Genomic DNA, 26,771 nt, shown 5'->3' on the forward strand with positions numbered 1-26,771 from the left:
TTTAGTTATTTTGATCGATCGATTGATTGTGTCAGTGGGTGTGGGTGTTTTGATCAGCTGATCAATCTTAAGTTATTTTTGCAGACGACAAAACAGTATGCCCTCACTACACAATTCGATCATTCAATCACACATACTAGTAATAACTTATTGTACATATAATTTTATAATAATAGACAATGATAAGAATAATAATAAGAATAAGATAAGAATATGGACACTAAACTGCCTGATATGATCATCAGAGAGATATATCTTTTGTTGGAGAATGATGAAATGAATATATTATGTTTGGGCCTAAGTTGCAAACGATTGTTTAGGGTACTGAATGAGATGCCTCAGTTCACTCTACACAAGTCCCGACTCAAATGGACCAGTGATGAACAGGATCAATGGCTGATGACCTGTCCCCAGTACATCGCCTGTCAAACTCAATCACTCTACGCACAAGATGGCACACTACAGCTGCACAAGGTCACGTCACTCCAGCTCGACTCGGAGTTTGTCATCACGCCGGGCTCACTGCCCGACACCATCACATCATTGACACTGGATAGCAACTACAACAGCGTGATACATCCGCTGTCGTTGCCTCTATTCCTCACCAAGTTAAACAGGGGCTTCTACTTCAACAAGCCCATCGTACCGGCCTCGCTGCCCGACTCACTCCTGGAGCTAACGTTTGGCTTCATGTACAATCAACCGATCTCGCCCTACGTCCTCCCTCGCGCGCTCCTCTCTCTGACGTTTGGCTTCGAGTTCAATCATCCCATTCACATGGCTGGAGTACTTCCACCATCACTCACATCACTCAAGGTTGGTGAATGCTTCACCAATGCGCTACTGGCACTGCCGCAGACTCTGGTATCATTGGAGGTGGACAACATGACGCAGAAGGCAGTGCTGCCACCATCGATCAAGATACTCAAGGTGTCATTCCTCGATCAACTCTACACAATGCTCAAGTCAGTCACTGGACCAAGCATGCTGGAGCATGTCCGACTACATTACATACCTTTGAGCAATAGCTCGATCGAGAAGATATCACCGTCGATTAGGATTAGGATGCTGGTGGTCAGACAGGTCAGCTACCCAACCAAGTCACTCTCATATCTCGACATTGCACTGGAGCAGTTGGCATTTGTAATGCGAGCGGTACCATGTGCCGAGACCTACGGTCTGGTGCACCTATATCTACCTGATCAACTACGAGTGATTGCTCGTAGATTGGACAGTTGTACATCTTTATACATATTCAAGGAGCCTTATATATTTGATGAGGCTATCAAACATATTGGAGAGATTCATTCATCAGACTGTCGTGTATTATTTGTTACAACAAAACAACATCATCCATCAATCAAGAAGAGGATGAGTATAATAGTAGACAAGTTATTAACATTTGGAAAGAGACATTAGAATCCTCCATCATCAACATCATATCATGTAAATAGGAACATCAGATTTTAACAACATTGGAGTCATCGAACCAATCAATCAATCAATCAATAACTCCAATCAATCAAACACTTAATCAATTCAATCATTGATTCAATGGCGAACACAAGTACATACTTCTTCTTTGTATATTTATAATAAATACAATAATATTTATCTATCTCTAGTATCTCTTTACTCAAGGATGAAAGTGGGAACATGCGGGGAAAGACAAAAGATGTCTTTGGGGGTGACATAACATGAGTTCACTCGAGTCAAGAGTGCGACTTGTTCCAAAGTGTTTCGATTAAATTATTGAGAATCATCTTATCTTTGATACTTAAGGTTGTTAGTTTACAATTCTTTTATATAATCATGATCTTATCTTGTTGTTTATACCATTAATATTTACAACAACATTATCTTATCTTTAACTTAAATAAGATAAATAATATAAACAAACGAATCATCATCCCATAAATAGGCTTGAATACCATCATCTGATAGAGTTGTGGGTGTTCAACAAACTAAACTTGTTTTTTTTATAAGTCGTGTTGTGTTCACTGACCAATCATTCATTCATTCATTCAATCATTCATTCATAGATACACAAAGATATATATAAATTAAACAATGAGTGAACCAAAGACAGAAGCAATGCTTAGTGAAGAGGAGAGAAAGAAGGAAGAGAAGAAGAAGGCCAAGGAGGCTGAGAAGGAGGCCAAGAAAGCAAAGTTGCTTGAGAAGGAGGCAAAGATGGTAGGGATTACAACAAACTGAGATGTTCAATCAATGATATGAATGATCATGTGACTAATACAACATATACTATATAGAAACTGCTCAAGGAGAAGGAACTTGAAAACAAGAAGAAGAAGGAGGCAAAGGAGCAGGAGGAGAAGGAGAAGGCAGATCAAGAGGCTCGCAAGCTCAAGGAGTATGCTGACAGAGCATCACAGACACCAGCTGGTGAGAAGAAGGGTATGTTACTCATTATAACTATATTTGATTGATTCAATCTTGTTGACCATCGATCATTCATTCAATCAATCAATCAATCAATCAAACAATAGATGTCTCTGGAGAGTTGTATCCATCTTATCATCCACCCGCTGTCGAGTCAGCTTGGTATGAATGGTGGCAGAAGAATGAGTTCTTCTCACCAGACAAGCAGCAGGAGATTCAACCTCACTGCCAGAAGGACAAGAAGTTCACAATGGTCATCCCTCCACCAAACGTCACTGGCTCCCTGCATTTGGGTCACGCCCTCACCATGTCCATCCAGGACACCATCACACGTTACAGACGTATGAAGGGTGAGATCGCCCTCTGGGTCCCAGGCACTGATCACGCCGGTATCGCCACACAAGTCGTCGTCGAGAAGAAGCTGGCTCGTGAGCGCAACATCACCCGTCACGACCTCGGTCGTGAGGCCTTCATCAACGAGGTCTGGACCTGGAAGAATGAGTACGGCAATCGTATCACCAGCCAACTGCGCAGAATGGGTTCATCCCTTGATTGGAAGCGTGAGGCTTTCACAATGGACGAGGTATGTTTGTTCGCGATCATGTGACACTCTCGATCAATCAATCACTCACACTCACTCAATCAATCAACCAATCAAATAGACCAGGTCAAAGGCTGTCAATCATGCCTTCATTACAATGTTCAAGGATGGTTTGATCTTCAGATCAACAAGATTGGTCAACTGGTCATGCACTTTGAAGACCGCTATCTCTGATATTGAGGTCGACTTTAAGGATCTGGAGAAGCACACCAAGCTCCCGGTCCCAGGTCACAAGGGTCTGTATGACTTTGGTGTCCTGTTCGAGTTTGCCTACCCCGTCGAGGATAGCAACGAGCAACTGATCGTTGCCACCACCCGTATCGAGACTATGTTGGCTGATGTCGCCGTTGCCGTCCACCCCGACGACCAGCGCTACAAGCACCTGCATGGAAAGTTCGTCACTCATCCATTCCTCAACCGCAAGCTGCCAATCATCACCGACAGCATCTTGGTCGACATGGCCTTTGGCACTGGTGTCGTCAAGATAACCCCAGCCCACGACCAGAACGATTACGAGACTGGTCAGCGCCACAAGCTGCCCATGATCAACATGTTCACCGATGAGGGTCTGATCAACGAGAACGGAGGCCAGTTCCAGGGCATGAAGCGTTTCGACGCCAGAAACGCCGTCGTTGAGGCACTCAAGGAGAAGGGACTCTACAAGGGAATGAAGGACAACAAGATGCGTCTGGGTATCTGCTCGCGTTCAAAGGACATCCTCGAGCCAATGATCAAGCCACAGTGGTACGTCAACTGCAAGGATATGGCCGACAACGCCTGCAAGGCCGTCAGAGATGGCGAGCTGAAGATCATCCCCAACCAGCACGAGGTCACTTGGTTCAGGTGGCTCGAGGGCATCAAGGACTGGTGCATCTCCAGACAGCTCTGGTGGGGCCACCGTATCCCAGCCTACTTGGTCAAGATCAAGGGCGTCGCCGCCGATCCATACTCCACCTCCCAGTGGGTCGCCGCTGAGAACAGCGAGGCTGCCATGCTGGCCGCCATGGAGAAGTTCAAGGCACCAAGAGAGGACATTGAGCTCGAGCACGACCCAGACGTCTTGGACACCTGGTTCAGCTCGGGACTGTTCCCATTCTCCACTCTGGGATGGCCAGAGAAGACCAAGGACATGGAGAACCACTATCCAACCAGCCTCTTGGAGACCGGTCTGGACATCTTGTTCTTCTGGGTTGCCAGAATGGTCATGATGGGCAAGCAATTGACTGGTCAGCTTCCATTCAAGGAGATCTACCTGCACGCCATGGTCAGAGACTCACACGGCAGGAAGATGTCCAAGTCGCTCGGTAACGTCATCGATCCACTTGAGGTCATCAGCGGTATCACCCTTGACCAGTTGGTCGAGAACCTGAAGAAGGGCAACCTGGACCCAGTCGAGCTGGACAGGGCCACCCTTGGTCTGAAGCAGGACTACCCCGAGGGTATCACCGAGTGTGGAACCGACGCTATGAGATTCGCACTCTGCGCCTACACCTCGCAGGGTCGTGACATCAATCTGGACATCCTCAGAGTCGTCGGATATCGTCACTTCTGTAACAAGGTTTGGAACGCCACCAGATTCGCTCTGATGAAGCTGGGCGACTACCGTCCCAGCGAGTTCAACGCCCAGGAGCTGACCAAGAACACCAACGCCGTCAACACCTGGATCCTCAACGCCGCCACCCGCGCCTTTAAGCTGTGTGAGGAGGGATTCAAGTCCTACGACTTTGCTCAGGCCACCACAGCCATCTACAACTTCTGGCTGCATGACCTGTGCGACTTCTACTTGGAGACCACCAAGCCCATCTTCTCCGAAGAGGACGGACCCATCAAGCAAAAGACGTGCGAGACCCTGTACACTTGCATTGAGCTTGGTCTGCGTATGCTCCATCCATTCATGCCATTCATCACTGAGGAGCTGTATCAGGCCATCCCCAGACGTCCAAGCGACTCGATCCCAACGATCATGCTTACCTCCTACCCACAGGACATCCCTGAGTGGAACAACGCCACGATTGAGGAGGAGCTGAAGCAGTGCCAGGACATCATCAGAGCCATCCGTTCCCTGCGTACCAAGTACAACGTTGCCCCCAACAAGAAGGTCGCCACCTACATCCACGCCAAGACCGATGAGCTGAAGAACCTGTATGCCGCCCACTCTGCCCTGATCAAGGTCCTCGCCTACGCCAGCAGCGTTGATGTTGCTCTCTCCTCGGAGGGACGTCAAGGCTGTGTCATTGACACCTACAACGAGAACGTCTCTTTGTTGTTGGATCTCTCCGACTCGCTCGACTTTGCCGCCGAGGTCCAGAGGATGGAGGCCAAGAAGTCTCAGCTCGAGGCTGCCAAGGAGGCTCTGTTGAAGAAGATCAACATCCCAACCTATGACAAGGTTCCACAAAAGATCAAGGAGGACAATGACGCCAAGCTCAAGGCACTTGAGGAGGAAATCAAGTCTCTCTGTAATACCATCGACAGCTTCTCAAAGATGGCCCTCAAGCCATAAATAAACAATCAGTTTGATTGATGGACACAAGACAGGACTACCACTACTTTACCATGCTCTTAAGAACAAGTTGTTTGTTTTATGTCTACACGTTGTTGTTGATGTTGAAGTGGGCAGTTCGCCAGTACTATCCTTAGAGGTTGGCATGAGTCTTGAAGTAGTTGATGAGACCGTTGGTAGACGAGTCGTGTGATGAGACTGTGCCCTTGCCATGCAGCTCGGGCAGGATGCTCTTGGCCAACTGCTTACCCAACTCGACACCCCATTGGTCAAAGCTGTTGATGTTCCAGATGATGCCCTGGACAAAGATCTTGTGCTCGTAAAGGGCGAGCAGTGCACCGAGTGAGTGTGGAGTCAGAGTCTGCAACATGATGGAGTTGGTAGGTCTGTTGCCCAAGAACACCTTGTGTGGGAGCAAGTTCTCTAGACGCTCGCCACTCAATCCCTCCTTGGTCAGCTCGGCTCTGGCCTCATCCAAGCTCTTACCCTTCATCAAGGCCTCGGTCTGAGCAAAGAAGTTGGACAACAGAATCCTGTGGTGCTCACCAAGAGCATTGTGGCTGTCAACCGATGCGATAAAGTCGCAAGGAATGATCTTGGTGCCCTGATGGATGAGCTGGTAGAAGGCATGTTGGCCATTGGTTCCTGGCTCACCCCAGATGACTGGGCCGGTCGACACATCCACTGGGTGTCCGGCACGATCGACTCCCTTGCCATTGCTCTCCATGTCTCCCTGCTGGAAGTAGGCGGCGAACCTCGACAAGTACTGGTCATATGGGAGGATGGCCACTGATTGTGCGCCAAAGAAGTTGTTGTACCACACGCCAAGCAGTGCCTGGATCAATGGAAGATTCTCCTCCAATGGGGCGGTCTGGAAGTGACGGTCCATGGCGTAGGCTCCAGCCAACAACTGCTCAAACGCGTCCATTCCTATGTAGAGTGCGATCGAGAGACCGATGGCGCTCCAGAGTGAGTATCTTCCTCCAACCCAGTCCCAGAACTCAAACATGTTCTCCAAGAGGATGCCAAACTTGGACACCTCCTTATCGTTGGTGGACAGGGCGACAAAGTGCTGTCCGATGGCGTGCTGCTGGTCAGTACCGGCTGGGAGACGGTCGATGAACCACTTCTTGGCCGAGAGGGCGTTGGTGATGGTCTCCTGCGTGGTGAATGTCTTGGAGGCAACGATGAAGAGTGTGGTAGCTGGGTCGAGGTAGCGAGTGGTCTCGAAGAGGTGAGTGCCATCAATGTTGGAGACAAAGTGCACGCGGATCTCCTTGTCGTTGGCGTATGGCTTGAGAGCAGCACACACCATGACGGGGCCGAGGTCCGAGCCTCCGATACCAATGTTGACGATATCGGTGATCTTCTTTGAGCTGTAGCCACACCACTTGCCACTGCGGACACGATCAACGAATGATCTCATCTTGGCCAGCACGGATCTGACGCCTGGCATGACGTCCTCGCCATCGACCTTGATCTGAGCCTTTGGGTCGCGGTTACGCAGGGCAGTGTGCAAGACGGCACGGTTCTCAGTGATGTTGATCTTGTCGCCGGCAAACATGCGGTCGCGCCACTGCTCCACGTTGGCATGGCGGGCGAGGGCAAACAGCAACTTCATCGTGTCCTCATTGATTCTGTTCTTTGAGTAGTCAAACAATATGTTTCCGACCTCCTCACTAACCTTTGTTGTCTTATGGAAGCGATCGAATCTCTTTGCATCCTTTGAGAACTCCTCTCTCATATTAATATTCTTTCCAACCTTCTCATAATGCTCCTCAAGCTGTTTCCATTGTTGACTGTTTCTAACTGACATTGTTATTTATGTTTTGTTTTGTTTGTTTGGTTGATTGACAAGATATATATAATATGTACTTGAAGAGAGAATGAATGAATGAGTGAATGAGTGAATGAGTGATTGGTGTGAAGTGATGTGTTGTTGGGACAAAGTTGTAATAAGGGGTGTGGTGATGATGGGTTGAACATCAACTCTATTCATTCGATGTGATGAAGGTGTCGTGGGGGTGCTGTTTTGGTATCGGGTCCAGGGTTGTGTTCAAGTCCATTGAGTTCGTTCTCGGGAAATCATCAATCTCGAGTAGTGTTCTGGATCATTACTCTAGTAATTGGAACCCATACATACTCTGAGTAGTACTACACAAAGTTATAAATATATAATATCTGATGATGGGTCGAAGTCCTCCGTCCACTCACTCTGATCCCCATGTATGTTATAAAGACGCGCATGCTACAAGGAAGTTTATTGCTTCTCCTTGGTGGACCACTTCTCAGTCATGTTGTCGGTGTTGATTCCAACCATGGCCTCACCGAGGTTCTCGCTGACTGTTTGATTATAATTAGAATTAGAATGATTGAATAGTGTTAGTATGATTCTGAAGAATGTGTCGAATGAATGAACGATTGAATGAATGAATGAAACTACATACTCTCAGCCAACTTGGCAGCATCCTTGAAATGGGTAACAGCCTGGACGATGGCCTTGGCTCTCTGGGCTGGGTTGCCACTCTTGAAGATACCGGAACCGACAAAGACTCCGTCCATACCGAGCTGCATCATGAGAGCAGCGTCGGCTGGGGTGGCAACACCACCGGCGGCAAAGTTGACGACTGGCAGTCTGCCGAGCTTCTTGCACTCGAGGACGAGGTCCAATGGTGCCTGGATCTCCTTGGCGTAGGAGAACAGCTCGTCGTCGTCCATGGTGGTCAGCTTCTTGATCTCACGGTTGACAGAGCGGGCGTGACGGACGGCCTCGACAACGTTGCCAGTGCCGGCCTCTCCCTTGGTTCTGATGAAGGCAGCTCCCTCGGCAATGCGACGGAGGGCCTCGCCGAGGTTGCGGCAGCCACAGACAAAGGGCACGTTGAACTTGTGCTTGTTGATGTGATTCTCCTCGTCGGCGATGGTCAACACCTCGGACTCATCAATGTAGTCGACTCCGATGGCCTCGATGATCTGGGCCTCAACAAAGTGTCCGATTCTGACCTTGGCCATCACTGGGATGGTGACGGCATCCATAATACCCTTAATCATGGATGGGTCACTCATACGAGCGACACCTCCGAAATGTCTAATATCAGCTGGAATCTTCTCCAATGCCATAACTAATGTTTGATTAAGTTATGTCGATGTTAAGTCGATGTTGAGTTGAGTTGAGTAAGTATGATTGAATGAATGATTGAATGATTGAATGAATGAATGAATGATAGGGTGATACATTACCGGCAACAGCACCAGCCTCCTCGGCGATTCTTGCTTGCTCCGGTGTGACGACGTCCATGATGACACCACCCTTGAGCATCTGAGCAAGAGCTTGCTTGGTCTTAATGGTTGCCACTTTGACAACTGGTGTAGTGGTAGTAGTAGTAGTAGTCTCAACGTTAGAGTCCATTGTATATTATATATGTTATCTATATATTGTTATAATAAAGTATATAACTCTAAAGTTAGGTTGACGTGTCAATCAATGTCAATGTTAGTAGGTGACTTTGAAATTGAATGCGAAATGGAATGCACTTAATAAGGTTGATGTTACTCACTTTATGTGTGTGTGTGTGTGTGTGTGTGTGTGTGTGTGTGATTGCGTGTTGCTTGTTACAATGAGAATGAATGGAACAATGATACAATCAAAGGATAGATTCACAAGAGAAAGAGGGATGATACATCAGATAACAACCAATACTCACAGCAGGGTAGGCTAGCTGCAGGAGCCCGACTCGTTTACACATTTAATTTAATTTTTATTATGTGGTGTTGGATAAAGTGTGAGTAAGAGTGTGAGTTCCATCCATTCGATCGACAAAGTCCCTGGTACTTCTCATGCATTCGCCCCCTTTGCACAAGAACGACGGGATTGAGTTAACTCATGCCCGAAACCCCACAAAAGTGTGTGTTTCTTCCTTTTCAAGCCGGTCGTTGGATCTGAATGTGAAGACACACAGATACACTCGACGAGTCCGTTACGCCACTTCCATGTAATCATGAGATCATGTTATGATGAATGAATGATTGCATGAATGAATGATTGATAGTTGTAATAACAAATAATATATACTTATACAAATACAAATACAAAGAATACAAAGATGACACCAAAGATAAGGATTGGAGTACTGGCATTGCAAGGTGGATTCATTGAGCATGTTAATATGACTAGATCAGTGGCTGATGATATAGAGTGCGTTGAATTGCGTTCAACTAAACAGATTAGAGAGTTCAATCCACATGGTTTGATATTACCTGGTGGTGAGTCTACTGCCATGGCCATCATCGCTGCTCAAGACCCAGAGTTATTCGCATTGATCAGAGACCTAGTCCATGACAAGGGTGTCTCAATCTGGGGCACATGTGCTGGATGTATCATGCTGAGCGACAACGTCGAGAGACAGAAGCAAGGAGGGTATGTTCGCGATCACATATGTTGTCGCTCACTCATTCACTCACTCACTCTCACTCACTCTCGCTCACTCATTCATTCAATCAATCACATCATATCAAGTCAAACATTGATTGGAGGCATGGACTTGAACATTAGCAGAAACTACTTTGGAAGACAGATCAACAGCTTTGAGACGACTCTGCAGTTGAAGTTGGACGGCGCAAACAATGTGGACTTTGAGGGAGTGTTCATTAGAGCACCAGCAATACTCAAGGTCAACAATCCAGATATTGAGGTGTTGGGCGAGTTTAGACATCAGAAGAAGGACAACACATCAGAGACTATCATCACTGCTGTCAAATACAAGAATATGATTGCCACAGTCTTCCATCCAGAGCTCACCAAAGACAACCGATTCCATCAATACTTTGTTGGTGTCGTTAGACAGAATGCTGCCAAGTTAATAAACTAGGATGCTCTCAAACAGATATAGGATGGCCATGCATGGAATGGATTATGTGTCACTTGGATAACAAACTCGATGGATTGGAATTATTGGATTATCACAGCATTATTGATCACATGACTGATACTGATCATGTGATCGATTAACATACGTTCCATTGATGTTGGATGACATAGATGTGAGTGACCGGATGTGTTATATCAACAACCATAATGATGCGTCTACTAGATGGACTGTAATTATTTGTTGATAGATAATATTAATGAATCTGATCATGACTGACAAACATAATAAAAATGACCAATAATGATGAAGATGGTATTAGTTGAGCGAGTTGGTAATAATTGACGAAGGATCGATTATGTCCATTGATACAAGTACATGTTGATGGAAAGTGACATGGACACATGATCAGCGTGGTCGTTGATGGAGTATGAGGATGTGTGTCGTCGATGTGTGAACGATTGATTGAATAAATGTACAATAAATAGGGTTTAATGAATGAGTAATGATGGCGGTGTCGGCATCGGCATCGTCAGTCATTGTGGACCTTTTGAAGTTGATTGTTGACACAAGCAACAGAGGTAGCTTGATGGCGTTCCAGCTACTGGTAATGCGTTTATTCAGAAACAGCAAGGGTACCATCTTGGATCTGCTGCTGGATCTCTCTTGGGCTCTTTCCGTTGACCTTGCAACCGATGGAGTTGGCAGTGCCGAGGATCTCAAGGACGGTGCCCTTGAAGTCGATGGACATGGACTTTGGTCTCATGGTCTTGGCGATCTTGACGATCTCCTCGAAGGGAACATTGCCGTGATGCTTGATGTTCTTCTCCTTCTTTCTGTCTCTGGGTGGCTCCTTGAGGGCCTTGATGACCAGGGCAGAGGCGGTTGGGAGGACCTCAGCGACGGCAACACGGTTCTGGATGGTCAGCTTGACCTGGACCTTCATACCCTTCCATGGCAGAGTAGCCTTGGCGATATCATCACCAACCTTCTTTGGGGAGATACCGAGGGGACCCATCTTTGGGGCAAGGGTGGACATAGCACCAGTCTCACCTCCAGCAACACGGAGGAAAACTATTCATTATTTAATTGATTGATTGATTGATTGATGGATTGGATTAGTATATTGATCAATTGATGGGATTAATCAATCAAATAATCCAATAATCACTGGAACAATAATAATAATAATATTATTATTGAACCATTCCAATGATTGATTGATTGCACTTGAATGATTGAATGGATGTAAGGATGTAATTACCTTCGACTTTCTCTGATGGATCGATCTTGGGAGGCATTGTTGGGTATGTGTATGTACTCGAGGGATGACTTTAGTGGACAAAGGAGTAAGAAAATGAATGAGTTGTCGCCTTTTTGTTCTTCGTGCTCATCCTCCACAGCACATCCTCTCTCTCTTCACCTCGCACACTCTCTCACGTCTTCTTTTCGAAAATAAATAAATTTAAATTAAAAAAAAATGACATGAACGATCATTATTAACTGAGTACTTTATGTAAATGTTTTGTAAATCCTTTGTAAATGAATGAACGGGTGATGGACTTTGTTTTTTTTCTTTCGCTGGTCGTCCTCTCGCTCTCTCGCACAAGGATGTCGCTGGCGGAGACTGCCTGCCGTCCAAGAGGAGGAAGACACGCCAACCAACATAACCGAGTGTGAGGATGAAGATGAAGACCAATAATGAATGAATGGATGACTCAAGAAGATAAGAACAAAGAAGAAGACATCATCCATCACCCTCGCTGAGTTTATAAAATGATGGGAAAAGAATAACAACATGAATGAATGATCAAGTAGTGCTCAAATGGTGTGCACGCCATCAATACACTTCATCATACTATCTATTTCTCTATCTCTCTTTTTGTTCTTCCGCTCGTGAATCGTTAGCATACTTGTTACCTCTTTCTTCGTTCAAACATTCTCTCCAAACTTGATTGTTATGTTATGATGTTGTTGATAGTTGTATTAACAAATAGTGTTCATTCGGGTGGTAAGTTATTACACACTTCTTAGCTGATGATTACTTTAAGATCTACAGCCCACCGGTCTTCATGAACAACCATTGTTTATAATAATACAACAAACAAACAACAAACAATAACAATAACAACAATAATAAGTATTGGTGATTTGGAGATAGTGAATGATTGATTGATTGATTTAGAGGTATGTAGAGTATGAAATGATTAATAAGACAGAAGAAGTAAGTAGAGATAAATATAATATATGCGTATGTGTGTTTGTTTGATTTGAATGAATGAGCTGGTTGTGAGTGATTCGAATGGATAGTCCAAAAAAAAAAGAGAGGATGAAAAAAATTAAATAATGCAATTGCGAACCTCCGATAAATCCATATCACCAATTCGCAACACTCCAAGACAAGGATAGTTGATAATACATGTAGATATATATAGTTATACATAATTATATAGAAAGCAATACATTCATACATATAAATAGATAGATATATATAAGATGGAAAGAGATAATCATGAACATGAACATGAACATGATCATGAAGATGACCATGAAGATGATGACTCAAATCTCTCTGAATATATTGAAGTAGATGAGAACTATCTCATTGCAGATGAAGATGAGGATTTGATGTACAATGATGACGATGACGATGACGACCAGGATGATGAAGAAGATGAAGACGATGATGAAGATGATGACCAAGGACAAAATATACCATTGGACCCAAATGATCAGGAGTTCATTAGACAGTTGGTTAACAACCCTCAACAATGGGTAGGGTCCCTTTTCGATCGTTTGGGAGAGAGCTTAAGCTCATTGGTCAGACCACCCGCAGCACCATTGGACGACGAGATGGATGACTATGTTCCAGAGACATCCGAGCAGGCCAACACAATACGTAGACTCAAGCAGATCAAGGCATTCGACCTCTTTGCCACGCCAACTACAACATTGGACGATCACAACACAACAGAGCTATTCAATCATCTTAAAGTCATATCATTGTCCAGCTTTGACCGACCATTCACCAAGTTTGTCCAAGACACAACACTCTATCTCACATCAGGTCATGTAAGTTCAATCATATTCATTCATTCATTCAATCATTCGCTCATTCAATCATTCAATCAAACTATCAATGTAGTTGGGCAAGAACAGATATGAGGAGATCAAGAATAATCAGAAGGTACCTGTTTGTGGAAAGGTATTCATCACATCAGAATGGGCCTTCCAATGCAAGCAATGCCAGGAGGACGAGACGAGTATACAGTGCGAGAAGTGTTTCAGGAGCAGCAACCATGAAGGCCATGATGTGTTGCGTGTGCGCGTTGGAGGCGGAGGCTGCTGTGACTGCGGTGACAAGGACTCGTGGAAAGCCACCGGTTTCTGCACTGAGCATCGCGACATTGTACAATCGGACGAGGAGGCACTTGCCCCCTTGATACAATTTGGACCTGGACACATTGCCAAGAGCGAGCGACTACTTGGCATCCTACTCGATCTCATCCTACTCGTCCTCGACAAGAAGATCGACAACGACCTCTTTGGCAACAACAAACTCTACTTCCATTACAGCAACGGCAAGAGGGATACCTTTGATGTTGTAAGTTACCCTCGGGAGGGTCACGCGAGACCTTTGGCGACGCGAGAATCACTCACTCACTCATTCCCAATCACATGATTAGTTGATGCCCGATGAGATGTATGGCGTGCTGATCCACAACGACTCAACTAACACATTCGAGGGAGTGTCTGGCGCATTGAAGTTTGCTTCCAACATTCCAGATATCACTGTTGCGATGTGTGGCGAGTATGCACATTACGTACATATGAATGAACAGTGCGTGGTCTTTGTCGGCACCAAAGAGCAGTGCAACGTATTCGTCAGCAAAATGGCAGAGAAGATCACATTGAAGTGCACACTATCCAAGCGCTTCAAATTGTTCCCATTCTCCAACCTGGACATCCTGCTCAAGATGTTTGCCCATCTCTCTCAGCTCAATTGCTTCAAGCGCATCTTTTGCAACCTTCTCACTCGTCCCACTGGCTCCTTCCACCACAATGATGGTCGCACTCTCGACCCACGCGCCAGCCGTCTAGCACGATTCTTTGTCTCCTTCCAGGTGAGTACCTTTACCTGCAGTCAGTCGCATGGCGCTGAGCTAACATTCCAACGTTCATCAATCAAACAATGTAGACATTGCCCAGGACAAAGCAGGGCGTGCTCAAGGACTGGCTGTTCTCTTTGACATTCGACAGATCGTTCAAGGTGGACTTCTCAGTGTGCTATGGACTCATGTATCCAAACATCATTGAGAACTTTGTCAATGACATATTCGATTATGAATACTCCCTACTCTCACTGTCCATCCAGATCTTCACCATCCCATTCCTGGCCACATCCCTTGCCGAACATCATGGACAACTTGACATCTTCTTCAACTACATACGCGATGCAGTACCCAAGTATGCCGTCAAGGATAACTTGACACCCCTAACGTACGTTGTCCATTGACATTACCACCACAATCAATCACTCACTCTCTTATTCGATCAATCAGGTTCACGAGTGTGTTGGACAGGAAGTACAACTTTGAGAGATTCAAGCTTACACTCTCTGACCTCCAATACCTCATCTCGGTCAAGCCTATCTTCAAGAACATGATGTTGAATGATCCAAGAAAGATCACACCACTCCTGCAGTTATTGGCATTGTTCCATCTCTCCCATCCCAACGTTCGTTCGACTGAAGAGTACAAAGAGTCAAAGTAAGTCAATCATTGATGATCAATTAATCACCGCCACTAACATCCACTCTCACTCACTATAGCACATGGACAGTATTCTTTGTGGACACTATATTCTTGATCAAGATATTCACATCGATACTCAAGTCATTGATACCACATGGAGTGGTTGGTGAGGATGATGTCGTGGCGTTGACAAAGACAGTCGATATGTTGTGCTACACAGCATCACAGATGCCAAGACGATGCGATGGCATATCGATCAACCTGCCCGTGCACAGATGTCTTGCCATGGCACTCACGCTGGCCATCCAGCATCACGATCAAAACAGATTCACACAGATTGCCAAGTCATTGTGGGAGGATGACGTACTTGCCGAGACACTACTCTACGGCCTGGCCAACATTGACAACCTGATCGCCGAGAGCAAGTCACGCATGTGGCTGAGGAATGGCACCTCCCTAGAGTTGCAGATCGTCAACTACACTTCACAAGTCTTCCACCGTCAGTTCACCATCGAGCATGACTTTGCCCTCAAACAGGTAAGTGTTTGGGACACGTGGCTGAGAGAGAGAGAGGCATCACATCACTCATACTCTTTCATTCATACTCAAACAGATAATATGTTGCTCATTGAGGTCTGATCGATTCTTGCGCGTGTACATGAGTCACTTTACAAAGTTGGACAACTTGTTGAAGCAGACGGATATTACTTTGGCACTGGACAACAATGAGATTGGTGTACTTTCAAACTTTTATCGATCGCTCATCACTTTGATATCGGACAGGTCATTGGTCGGCCAACAGACTACATTGGATATCATAAGATACGATGTGATTCATCAGTTGTTCATCAAGAATCGCACGTTCACCAAGCTAGCCCACCTCGTCGGCATTGAGAAGGGCGTTTCGACCAATGCCAAGGACTTGGAGAACGTCCTGAAGCAGGTGGCCACATTCATGCCGCCAACCAAGCTCAGCGAGCAGGGCAAGTTCGCACTCAAACAAGAGTACTACAGCAAGTTCAATAAGTACTATTTTGGTTACTCGACCAAGTACCGCGAGAAGGCCGAAGAGATCGTCCAGCAGCACTACAAGACTAAGGGCGCCGCTGCCAACGAGGAGTTGCGCAGGGTCCCCATCGAGGCGCTCGCGCCACTCAAGCCACAGTTTGCCGAGATAAGCAATATCTTTGTGTCGCCACTATTGTACCGCATCATCTACAACTCGCTCTACCAGTGCGTCGTGCCATCGTTGACTGATGCCACGCCCTTGGACGAGTACGATACGCAGCGTCGTTCAATCGAGAGATCCGACGTTATCGATCACATCATTCACATGATGTTCCTCGCACTCGACTCGCACCCCGATCGCATCGACTACATCAAGCAGCAGTGCTCGAACAAGACCCACAACGAAAGCAACACGTCGATTGTGGACATGCTCATAGCCATCCATGCGGACAGCGCCCGCAAGTACTTCCACCCATCGATTGTACAGCTGCTCAATCGTCTGGAGGAGTCGAAGCAATTGGAGGCCAACAGCTTGCGCGTTTCGGCGTCCGAGCAAGAGGACATTGAGAAGCACAACCGCATGCTGCAGGCCAAGCGCAAGGTGTTGGAGCAGTTCAGCACGCAACAACAGAAGTTCTCGATGCTGTTACAGGACGAGGACATCTCGGACGAGGAGGACGCCGCTGGTGAGGTGATCGCCGACAAGAAGGGCGTGTGCATCCTGTGTCGCGAGGAGAACTACTACAATGACCTCAACAACCCCATTGGATACTTCTGTCTCATGCAGTCGACGCGATTGATGAAGGTGCTGGAGGAGCGCAATAGCCTCGAGCCCGAGTATGGCATCGTGGACAAGACCGAGCAGGAGCTGTTCGCCAAGCGTGTCCGTCTACAGAAGTTTGGTAACTACAAGGGTGAGACGGTACTGCAGCTGTGCGGCCACGCCGTCCATGTGGCGTGCTATAACAAGATGGAGAAGGTCTCTGCTCCAGGCAAGCAGTACGTCGTGTGTCCTCTCTGCCAGTCGTTCTCCAACGCGATCATGCCACCCATACCCAATGGATTCTCAATCTTTGGCGAGCTTAGCCACAGCACACTGTACAAGGACCCATCGTTCAAGGACTCCAAGCTGCACCAGTGCTTCAAGACCTTTGGCGACTCGATGGCCAAGCATCTGTACGGCAACTCGCAGTCGATCATCCGTGTGTTCCAGTCAACGCTGGACAACATTGAGTTCATCTCGCGAAGCAACCAGTGGAGCTTGGAGCAGGCGACCACACAGGCAAGCCTGCAGACATTGAGATCACTGTTGGATGTCATCTTCATCTACATATCCGTGCTCAAGGGTACGCACTACTCTGAGATTGAGTACGGTAAGGAGTCACCATTCAATCAGCTACTCAATCAATTGTTTGTTCCATTGGCCTCGCAGGGACAAATCCAATCACAGACGCACTACATGAGCGCAACTGCAAGTCTGTTTGATCAACACTTCAATGGTGGATCATCGGTCGATTCGACAACTACCACGACCACGACCACGACAACGAGCATGTCAACCTCCATTCCAATGTCAACATCACCAGACAAGCCTGCTGCTTTCAATGACGTTGACACACAGTTCTACGAACAGACAGTGTTCTTGAGGAAGTTGGCCATCTTGGACAAGGTGTTGGGCGTGTCCAGACATCTTCCAGCCGCATGCTTGTTGTCCCCCTCCTATCTCACTGGATTGATCGCACACTTGAACTCAAGCGAGCACCGTCAAAAGAGTGTGCATCATCAGTTCACCTCAAAGCTCGATCTATCAAAGCTGTCTGGCGACATTATCGAGCGCCAGCCGCCACACTTCAGCCTAGCTCGTCTGCCAGAGAACTACGACGATATATTGCGACCCACTTTCAAGTGCAAGAAGTGTGATAGCACTCCAGAGAGAGCAGACCGTGCTATCTGTCTACTCTGCAGCAGGATTGTGTGTATTGGATCTCGTTGTTGTGCTGCACAAAACAACATACCGGAGCTACTCACTCATCCCAAAGTATGTGGCGGCGATGCTTGCATCTTCCTCTTTGTGGAGCACTCCTCGATCATCGTTGTGTACAACACATCCTTTGGCCTTCTTGGCTCACCCTACCTAGACTCTCACGGCGAGGAGGACTCTGGCCTGAGGCGTGGAACACCTTTATTGTAAGTTAGCAGCCTCGCCATATGATGTGACATCCACTGACTAACATCATGTCTACACACACAGCCTCTCAAAGGAAAGGTACCAACTGATCAATAACATCATATTGAAGAGTGATGTATCCAAGTCCATAGAGGGAAAGTCCAGGAATCAAATGAATATGATATTCCAACAGAGAGCCAACAACAATATGTAATGTAATGTTGTAGCCATTCATTGTTTAATGTCACTGGTGTGGCGCAGTTGGCTCCCATCTTAGGCCGATGTGTTTGTAAATACAACATTGCCCTTCTTGACAACATGAGAGATGGGTGGATCGACCATCTCATAGATAATGTGTTCCCAACGCGATGAGTTAATGATGACCATGTCGGCAAACTTTCCAACTTCCAATGATCCATGAGTCTTGGATTTGTTGATTGATGCTAATGGTACATTGAGTGAGTGAGTGGAGGTCATTGATTAATTGAGATACATACCTGCGGCGTTGATTGTGGCGGCCGCAAGTGATTCATTCATGTTCATCTTCATGAGGACACATGCGAGGTTCATGACGAATGGCATGGAGAGACAGTGGGCGTTGGGATTGTAGTCACTGCCAAGAGCAACAGGAACACCAAGCTCGATCATTCTACGTGCAGGTGGACATTCCAATCGCAGAACGTATGCTGTGGTTGGAAGGAGCACGCCAAATGTAGGGACAGCAGCCATGGCCTTCATTCCCTCCTCGCTTACTAGTTCCAGATGGCTGGATGCGCGAGCCTTGAGCTCGCCAGCAAGCTCGCCAGACTTCATGTAGGAGAGCTCGTCGCCGTGGAAGTTGATCGCAAGACCCAGCTGCTGACCGGCCTGTAGGATGCGTTTGGTGTCCTCGTACTCAAAGAAGCCCTTCTCCAAGAAGACATCGATGTTGGCAGGCGAGATCTCGCCAGCGTCTCTCAATCTCTTGAGCTCTGGCAGTTGCTTGCTGACAATGTCCTCTGTGGCCTCGGCGGCAGTCGATCCCTTGGGAACGGCATGGCCACCCAGATAGGTCGAGACGATCTCGATTGGGTGCTGGATGCCAGCCTGGTGCAGCACCTTGAGCATCTTCATCTCTGTGGCGGTCTCCAGACCGTAGCCACTCTTGGCCTCGACCAATGTCGTTCCCTGTCTTATCATGCGGTCCAGACGTGGCTTGAGCAGTTCGAGCAACTCAGCCTCGGATGCATTCCTTGTGTGATTGACTGTGAAGCCGATACCTCCGCCAGCCTTGGCCACCTCCAGATAGGTGGCGCCTGCCAGCTTCATTGCGAATTCATGTACACGATCACCTGCAAACACTGGATGAGTGTGTCCATCCACCAGACCAGGTATAACAGCACGTCCAGTGCAGTCTATAACATTGTCAAACTGATCACCAGCATGTCTCGACACAATCTCCTCCTCAGTTCCAACATCATCAATAACACCATTGTTATCAACAATCAATGATCCATTCTCTATTATCAATACCTAAGTATGTATCATGTTGTGTTGTGTTTGGTTAGCTTCATTCATTCATTCATTCTTTGACATCATCGCGAGTGTCGACACCTACATTGCTCATGTCCTTGCCAGTGACATATTCCTTGTCCTTTGACACGATAACAAGTTGAGCAGCATTCTTGATTCTAAGTCTATATTGTGTCATTGTATGTATCTATGTATTGTATGTATAGGTAATAATGTTCGGAGATTGAATGAAATGAAACAATCTCAAGGTGAAGTTGAATTTGAACTCGGGACACGATCGTTTCACAAAGATCTATTCGTCACTTCTTTGACTATTACATGAAATAGTTAGTAATAATCATAATAGTAACAATATATAGATGTTGAGATGTTGTAGACTATATAATGGAGGCAATTACTCCACTTGTCTACTCCCATCAATATCCTTCTTTCACAGATCATGTATGTGTTGACTATGATGACGAAGACAAAGACGAAGACGACACACTAACAACAAAAGATTGATTGATTGATTAGACACTAGTGACAACAACCAGTTCACGAGTGGATATGATAGGGACTATGAATGGAAGTCATCATTCAAGCAACAACAACCAACATTGGGAGGTTTGAAGAGAAAGAAGAGGAGTGTACTCACTGGTGAAGAGCGCAGTACAGACAAGAATGCCAATATGGACATATTGAACAAGTTTGGTCTATTACATAAGGGTGTCATCAGTACCAGTACCAGTACCAATCCAAGTTCAAACTCGACTGCTCCCTCTACAACATCCACTTCATCTGACAAACAGACAGCCGACACATCATCAGAGTACAGCGATCTTGTTGAGTATCATCCAAGCATGACACGCAAGAGAGTCACCAACAACATCAGCACCAACGAGAGCATCGACGCATCCAATGGTGAAGATATCGCAAAGATCACCAAGCCAAAGAGGACACGCAAGACAAAGAAGACTGAGGCATCAACTGAGACGACTTTAGGTGTTGATGCCGATGTATCAACAACATCGACTACAAAGGTCAAGAGGACAAGAAGGAAGAAAAAAGATGAGGATGCTGAGAGCAAGACAAACGACAAGGATGGAGCGATCACAGTGGAGAGCTTGGAGGAACCTGTTATCAATCCAAAGTTGCTCCAATCACAGGCAAAGAAGAAAGCGGCGGGAAAGAAGAAGTCGTTGGCACAGGTGGACGCGGACGATGTATCGAGCGAGTTTGGACACATTGGCACTGGCATGGTGGAGCATGATATCAATTGGCTGGTGGACAATCAGATGACAGTGATCGATGCTCCCCCAACACTGGACCCATTCATTGATGACTCTGCAAATGCCAGGCGTCCAACCTCCACGCCTAGACTGCCGCGAACAAAGCGTACCCCAGTGGTCTACGACGAGAACATGCTCAAACGATACAAGGATTGGGTATCATATCGCGCTCAACTCTTGGAGAGCGTGCCGGTGCATGTAGATCTGCCCGACCTGCCCCAAGAGTCATTCAATGTTACAACGGCCAATGCACCCCAGTCGCCACTTAATCGACCCTTCCCATGGGACAAGTTCGTTGAGGGATGCAATCGACTCGTGTTCCAAAACGACAAGCTGCGGCTCCTGCAACAGGAGGCGATCAACTCAGTGCTCTATCGTCGAGATACATTCATCAGTTTGCCAACGGGTGGTGGCAAGTCACTTTGTTTCCAACTGCCCGCCCTTATAGACTCTGGCGTCACACTTGTCGTGTCGCCACTGTTGGCTCTGATGTATGATCAAGTGTCCAAGATGCAACAGTTGGGCATCCCAGTGTGCTCACTAAACAGTTCCATCACAGTTGGAGAGAAGAGGAAGATCATCAGTGGTATGTTTGCCCGACTCACGCTCGTTCGCTCTCTTGGCACATGACTAACGCACTCCCAACCTTCAGACCTCCTTGACCCAAATGGGTGTCCATACAAGCTACTCTATGTCACGCCAGAGCGACTGGCAAGCCCTGATGTAAGTCGTTCAATCACTTTAGAATGATCCCATCACTCACTCGCTCATTCAATCAATCACATTAGTTTGCCAAGATCCTGGAACATTTAAACAAGACATCACAACTTAGAAGACTGGTTGTGGACGAAGCACATTGTATATCAGAGTGGGGACATGACTTTAGAAAGGACTACCGCAAGCTGTCAAACTTTAGAACAACATTCCCAGATATACCAATCACTGCATTGACGGCAACGGCCACTCCCAGGGTAGAGACAGACATCAAGGCACAGTTGATAATGAAGAACACGGTCAATGTCCGTGCAAGCTTTGTTCGATCCAATCTCAAGTATGAGGTTCGACGCAAGAGTGCAGACTTCTCCGTCGTGTCCAACGACATCACATCATTCATCAAGAGACGACACGGCCAATCAGCAGGAATAATATATTGTTCGACGACAAGAGAGTGCGAGATGCTTGCCGATCACCTGAAAGACAGTGGACTCAGTGCGGACTTTTACCATGCAGGACTCAACTCTACCAAGCGAGTCAACATCCAACAGAGATGGCTTGAAGGGGACTTCAAGATCGTCTGTACCACCATCGCCTTTGGCATGGGCATTGACAAGTCTGACACTAGATTCGTCATCCATCACTCAGTTCCATCATCAATCGAAGCGTATTACCAACAAACTGGAAGAGCTGTAAGTACTTCAATCATTGGATCACACTCGATCACTCACTCATTCATTCAATCAAATATTACAGGGCAGAGATGGTAGACTGAGTGATTGCCTGCTGTACTACCATCGCAATGATGTCAAGAGGTTGTTGGTGATTGGTTCCAGGTCCATCATGGCATCTACTCCAGACGAATATGAAAAGATAGCGGTGTCAAAGGCAGAGAACTTGGACACGGTATCATCATATTGTGTAAATAGCGTGTGTAGGAGGGTGTCGTTGATGGAGTACTTTGGAGAGAAGGTCAAGGCCTGCCGTACACATTGCGACAATTGTGTGGCGCCAAAGTCAAAGGAACACTTTAGAGACAAGGGTGTTGTGGACGAGGACGACGACACAGATCTCAACGCCAGCATCTACACCTCACGGCACAGCTTTGCCAGCGAGAGGAAGCGACCCAAGCGAGGATCAGCCCGATTCATATCCAACAATGAAGATGAAGACGAGGACGATGATGGCAGTGAGGAGGTCGATTGACCTGATCATGTCATGCTCGATCGATATGATATGATATGTATACATTGACAGGGGAGTCAGTTATGTTTGTATTCCATTTAAAGGTAGTACCTGATGATCCATTCACAGATTGCTGCTGGCTTGTTGGAGCCTTCGATCTCAAAGGTCAACTTGATGATGGCTTGGGCGCCGCCAGACACCTCGGTCAGCTCTTGAAGGTTGAACTTTCCTCTGACGTTGCTGCCAATTGGCACTGGTGACAAGAAGCGAACCTTGTTGAAGCCATAGTTCACACCGTACTTGACGCCCTCGACATTGGGCATCACCTCCTCGGCGAACATTGGTGCCAGTGACAATGTCAAGAAGCCATGAGCGATTGGTCTATGAAATGAATGAATGAGTGAGTAAGTATGATTGGACTGTACATGTGAGCGCGAGTGCATGTTCATGTGCATACCCTCCGAATGGTGACTCGGCAGCAGCACGCTCAGGGTCGACGTGAATCCATTGGAAGTCACCAGTGGCCTCGGCAAAGTCGTTGACTCTGTCTTGGGTGATCTTGAGGTATTGGGTGATACCAATGTCCTTGCCAACGTAGGTCTTCAACTCCTCCAAACCCTTGAGAGAGAGTGTGCTCTTCTGGTTACGTTGAGTCTGTGCGCGAACAACCAACTCATGGAGTGACTTTGCAGCAGTGCTATTGCAATCCAATTGATCTCTATCCGATTCCTTCAAATGTGAAGAGATAACCTTTATTCTTCTAAGCTGTTGCTTCTCCATTATATTATATATATCTATATATATATATATGTATGTATGACTTGAATTGAGATGAATTGAATTGAATGAATGATTGGATATTGTTCAACAAAGTCCACCACACCCACTATCATCAAACACACACTTCACTCGATTAACGCGATACTTTACCAAACTAAGATAGTCTCATCAATATATCTTAAGATCTCCAACCAATATTAATGATCAATATAATGTCGTAAAAGAGATAATTATGAATAAGTAACCTAGGTTTCTTATTAAAGTCATCTAACAAGTTGTTGGAGTGCTAAAGAAAGTAACTAAGGATAAGGAGAATCCTGAATTTATGGGATTCAAGTTATGTGTTTGAATGCGACGTGTTGGAGTTGTGTGTTCACACCACTTCGCAAATTCATTCACTTCATTCACTTCATTCACTACCAACCAATATCCATTGTTGTAATATAAATAGTATAATCATTTGAACACATACATAAATATATATAAAATTAACTTCCTCAAAGTGATAAGATATAGATTGAGAGGATGTCACAACAACAGAAAGATCTGAGTTATGACTCCTTCCAGGAGTTGGTATCACATAATCTAGCTGATGTAGATGTCGATAAGAACATGAAGATATACAGTTACTTGTCAACACTACACAGTCTGGTCAAACAATCTACAGTATATCAATCAGAAGGTGATGATGAGAAGGCATACGTACTACTATTAAGGTTCTGTGTGTATGTATCATTGACATTATCATTCATCTTCATTCATTCATTCATTCAATCACTGACTGACATGCCCCTTTTGGATCGATCAATCAGGTTGACATTGGAGAAACTACCTAAACATCCAGAGTATAGTGATCCAAAGTTTATAAACTCTGTGAACAAACTGAGGAATGATGCAAAGATAAAGGTTGTACAATTGGAGGGCATGAAGGAGGGCTTGACAAAGAGGTACACGAAGCGTACTGAGGCAAGACAGCTGCAGGAACAGAATAGACTGCGTAAGCAACAGCAGATGAGAGATGAGAAGAAGAGGATTGAGATGGAGAACAAGGCAAAGGCAGACCAGGAGCAGGCGCTTCGCAAGGAGCAACTGGAGAGACAGCGACTGGAGCAGCAAAAGAAGCGTCTTGAGGATCAGGACCAGGAGCAGCGCGAGTTCATCATGGCTAGGATGGACACCGAGCGCAAGATTAGGAAGAATCGTTTGGAGCAACAGGCGCTTCAGCTGCGAGCCGAGGCAGAGCTTGAGCTCAGGCGTCAACAGGAGCAAGAGCAGATGGAGACTGAGCAGCGTGAGCTTCTGCACCAGCAGCAGCAACAGAAGCAACAGGAGCTATTGCTACAGCAACAACAACTGCAGCAACAAGAGCAACTACTTCAGAAGCAGCAACAGGATCTGCTAAAACAGGAACAGGAGCAACAGTTGCTTAAGTTGCAGAAAGAGCAACAGCAACAGCAACAGCAGCAACAAGAGCAGGACACTGAAGTGTCCATAACGATGCCAACGACATTGCCAAGTCCACCAGTTGCATCATTGGACACGGAAGAGCTACTCAGCTACATGGCCATCAGTGAGAAGCAGAACACGTCTGCACAACAACAGTTCACACATTCAAATGGTAGCAGTTACCTTGTCGATCCAACATTTGCCACACCTCCACCCCAGCCATCTCTGCCTTCACCTCCATCAATATCCTCTGTACAACAACAAACAACAACATCAACAATATCAACAACCAAGAGAACATCACCTGAGGTCCAGGTTGACGAGAATCATAAGTTTGGTTACTTGTCAATGGATCAATTGCAACAACAACAGTCACAACATCAGCCACCTCCACCATCATACCATCCACAACAACCACAACAACAACAACATCAACCACAGTACAACAATCAATCATATGCCATACCGAACCAGCCTCCTCCTCACCTACAGAGGAATCAACCACCACCAACCTATCTGACAAGACCACCTCAGTACATCCAGCCTGGTGCAGCTTTGCCAGTTCACCAAACACAACCTGTAAATCATATCAATGGCACACCAAACAACACTCAATCATTCCTGGCAATGGCACAGCAGCAAAAGAATCAACAGGTCTACCAACAGCAGCAACAGCCACAGTATGCACAGCATCAGCAACAACAGCCACAATACATGGCGAATCACTATCCTGGCGGCGCACAACCTGTATCACAACAACAACAACAAGTGGCGGCAGCCCAGCAGCCACCAGCTCAGGCAGCTGCACCCAAGCCCAACATCGATTCGCCAGAGGCTTCAAAGAAGTACAATAAGCTACGAAAGGTCATCATTGGAGCCGACCTGTTCAACGACTTTATGAGGAGTGCAGAGCCCAACACAAGTCGCAAGATTGAGACCTGTGGCATCTTGTCGGGCACACTTAGCAACGACGTGTTCAAGGTGACCACTCTCATCATTCCAAAGCAAGAAGGAACTACCGACACTTGTAATACGATCGAGGAGCATGAGCTATTCGAATATCAATTGGAGAATGACTTGTTGACCCTTGGATGGATACATGTAAGTTCATTATGGCAAAGGGGGAATAGGTGGACGGACATATCATTAACATTTAACAATCAAATCGATCATTAGACTCACCCAACTCAAGACTGTTTCCTGTCTGCTGTAGATGTCCACACTCATTGTTCATATCAATACCTGTTACAAGAGGCCATTGCCATTGTGATCAGTCCAATGGCTAAACCAAAGTAAGTTTGGATCATTGAATGGCCCATGCCGTGCAGTGACTAACATGATACCTCACTCAATCATAGCTTTGGCATATTTAGGTTGACGGATCCACCTGGCATGCAGACCGTTCAGAAGTGCAAGCTAAAGTCGTTCCATCCACATCCACCAGTGAATGGTGTGCCGATATACACACGAGTCGACCATGTTGAGATCGATTGGAAGAAGCAATACTCTTGCAAGGTTGTTGACCTGAGGAACAAGAAGTAATGAATGAAACAATCTGTATC

The 26,771-nt window shown here is 46.3% G+C and overlaps 12 protein-coding genes across 12 annotated transcripts; 6 read left to right on the forward strand and 6 right to left on the reverse strand.

Moving 5' to 3' along the window:
* Positions 1-333: 333 nt before the first annotated feature.
* SAMD00019534_061940 (hypothetical protein) lies at positions 334-1,419 on the forward strand (the record flags this gene model as incomplete). The annotated part of the gene is made up of 1 exon (XM_012898792.1): positions 334-1,419. The coding sequence occupies one exon, from the start codon at positions 334-336 to the stop codon at positions 1,417-1,419; it is 1,086 nt and encodes a 361-aa protein (XP_012754246.1).
* Positions 1,420-2,070: 651 nt separating this feature from the next.
* Positions 2,071-5,507, forward strand: SAMD00019534_061950 (hypothetical protein; the record flags this gene model as incomplete). The annotated part of the gene is made up of 4 exons (XM_012898793.1): positions 2,071-2,196; positions 2,274-2,418; positions 2,511-2,986; positions 3,066-5,507. The coding sequence occupies 4 exons, from the start codon at positions 2,071-2,073 to the stop codon at positions 5,505-5,507; spliced, it is 3,189 nt and encodes a 1,062-aa protein (XP_012754247.1).
* A 133-nt stretch (positions 5,508-5,640) lies between these two features.
* SAMD00019534_061960 (hypothetical protein) lies at positions 5,641-7,323 on the reverse strand (the record flags this gene model as incomplete). The annotated part of the gene is made up of 1 exon (XM_012898794.1): positions 5,641-7,323. One exon carries the CDS (start codon positions 7,321-7,323, stop codon positions 5,641-5,643), a length of 1,683 nt encoding a protein of 560 aa, XP_012754248.1.
* Positions 7,324-7,767: 444 nt separating this feature from the next.
* On the reverse strand, positions 7,768-8,916 carry SAMD00019534_061970 (hypothetical protein; the record flags this gene model as incomplete). Its single annotated transcript, XM_012898795.1, has 3 exons — positions 7,768-7,850; positions 7,955-8,629; positions 8,748-8,916. The coding sequence occupies 3 exons, from the start codon at positions 8,914-8,916 to the stop codon at positions 7,768-7,770; spliced, it is 927 nt and encodes a 308-aa protein (XP_012754249.1).
* A 649-nt stretch (positions 8,917-9,565) lies between these two features.
* SAMD00019534_061980 (hypothetical protein) lies at positions 9,566-10,369 on the forward strand (the record flags this gene model as incomplete). The annotated part of the gene is made up of 2 exons (XM_012898796.1): positions 9,566-9,924; positions 10,003-10,369. Coding segments are annotated over 2 exons (726 nt in total), but the record flags the coding sequence as incomplete, so codon positions are not given.
* Positions 10,370-10,988: 619 nt separating this feature from the next.
* On the reverse strand, positions 10,989-11,673 carry SAMD00019534_061990 (hypothetical protein; the record flags this gene model as incomplete). The annotated part of the gene is made up of 2 exons (XM_012898797.1): positions 10,989-11,446; positions 11,637-11,673. 2 exons carry the CDS (start codon positions 11,671-11,673, stop codon positions 10,989-10,991), a joined length of 495 nt encoding a protein of 164 aa, XP_012754251.1.
* Positions 11,674-11,887: 214 nt separating this feature from the next.
* SAMD00019534_062000 (hypothetical protein) lies at positions 11,888-12,172 on the reverse strand (the record flags this gene model as incomplete). The annotated part of the gene is made up of 1 exon (XM_012898798.1): positions 11,888-12,172. A coding segment is annotated over one exon (285 nt), but the record flags the coding sequence as incomplete, so codon positions are not given.
* A 696-nt stretch (positions 12,173-12,868) lies between these two features.
* Positions 12,869-18,515, forward strand: SAMD00019534_062010 (hypothetical protein; the record flags this gene model as incomplete). Its single annotated transcript, XM_012898799.1, has 8 exons — positions 12,869-13,444; positions 13,518-13,976; positions 14,059-14,496; positions 14,571-14,872; positions 14,935-15,141; positions 15,204-15,663; positions 15,740-18,321; positions 18,386-18,515. The coding sequence occupies 8 exons, from the start codon at positions 12,869-12,871 to the stop codon at positions 18,513-18,515; spliced, it is 5,154 nt and encodes a 1,717-aa protein (XP_012754253.1).
* A 65-nt stretch (positions 18,516-18,580) lies between these two features.
* On the reverse strand, positions 18,581-20,000 carry SAMD00019534_062020 (hypothetical protein; the record flags this gene model as incomplete). The annotated part of the gene is made up of 3 exons (XM_012898800.1): positions 18,581-18,744; positions 18,799-19,813; positions 19,899-20,000. Coding segments are annotated over 3 exons (1,281 nt in total), but the record flags the coding sequence as incomplete, so codon positions are not given.
* Positions 20,001-20,172: 172 nt separating this feature from the next.
* On the forward strand, positions 20,173-23,004 carry SAMD00019534_062030 (hypothetical protein; the record flags this gene model as incomplete). The annotated part of the gene is made up of 5 exons (XM_012898801.1): positions 20,173-20,254; positions 20,330-21,670; positions 21,737-21,807; positions 21,873-22,490; positions 22,555-23,004. The coding sequence occupies 5 exons, from the start codon at positions 20,173-20,175 to the stop codon at positions 23,002-23,004; spliced, it is 2,562 nt and encodes an 853-aa protein (XP_012754255.1).
* Positions 23,005-23,081: 77 nt separating this feature from the next.
* On the reverse strand, positions 23,082-23,763 carry SAMD00019534_062040 (hypothetical protein; the record flags this gene model as incomplete). Its single annotated transcript, XM_012898802.1, has 2 exons — positions 23,082-23,364; positions 23,441-23,763. The coding sequence occupies 2 exons, from the start codon at positions 23,761-23,763 to the stop codon at positions 23,082-23,084; spliced, it is 606 nt and encodes a 201-aa protein (XP_012754256.1).
* Positions 23,764-24,288: 525 nt separating this feature from the next.
* On the forward strand, positions 24,289-26,751 carry SAMD00019534_062050 (hypothetical protein; the record flags this gene model as incomplete). Its single annotated transcript, XM_012898803.1, has 4 exons — positions 24,289-24,488; positions 24,576-26,310; positions 26,386-26,501; positions 26,568-26,751. 4 exons carry the CDS (start codon positions 24,289-24,291, stop codon positions 26,749-26,751), a joined length of 2,235 nt encoding a protein of 744 aa, XP_012754257.1.
* Positions 26,752-26,771: the final 20 nt, after the last annotated feature.

The sequence above is a fragment of the Acytostelium subglobosum genome (genome assembly GCF_000787575.1).
Source record: "Acytostelium subglobosum LB1 DNA, scaffold: scaffold11, whole genome shotgun sequence".
In the NCBI taxonomy this organism is placed as follows: domain Eukaryota; phylum Evosea; class Eumycetozoa; order Acytosteliales; family Acytosteliaceae; genus Acytostelium; species Acytostelium subglobosum.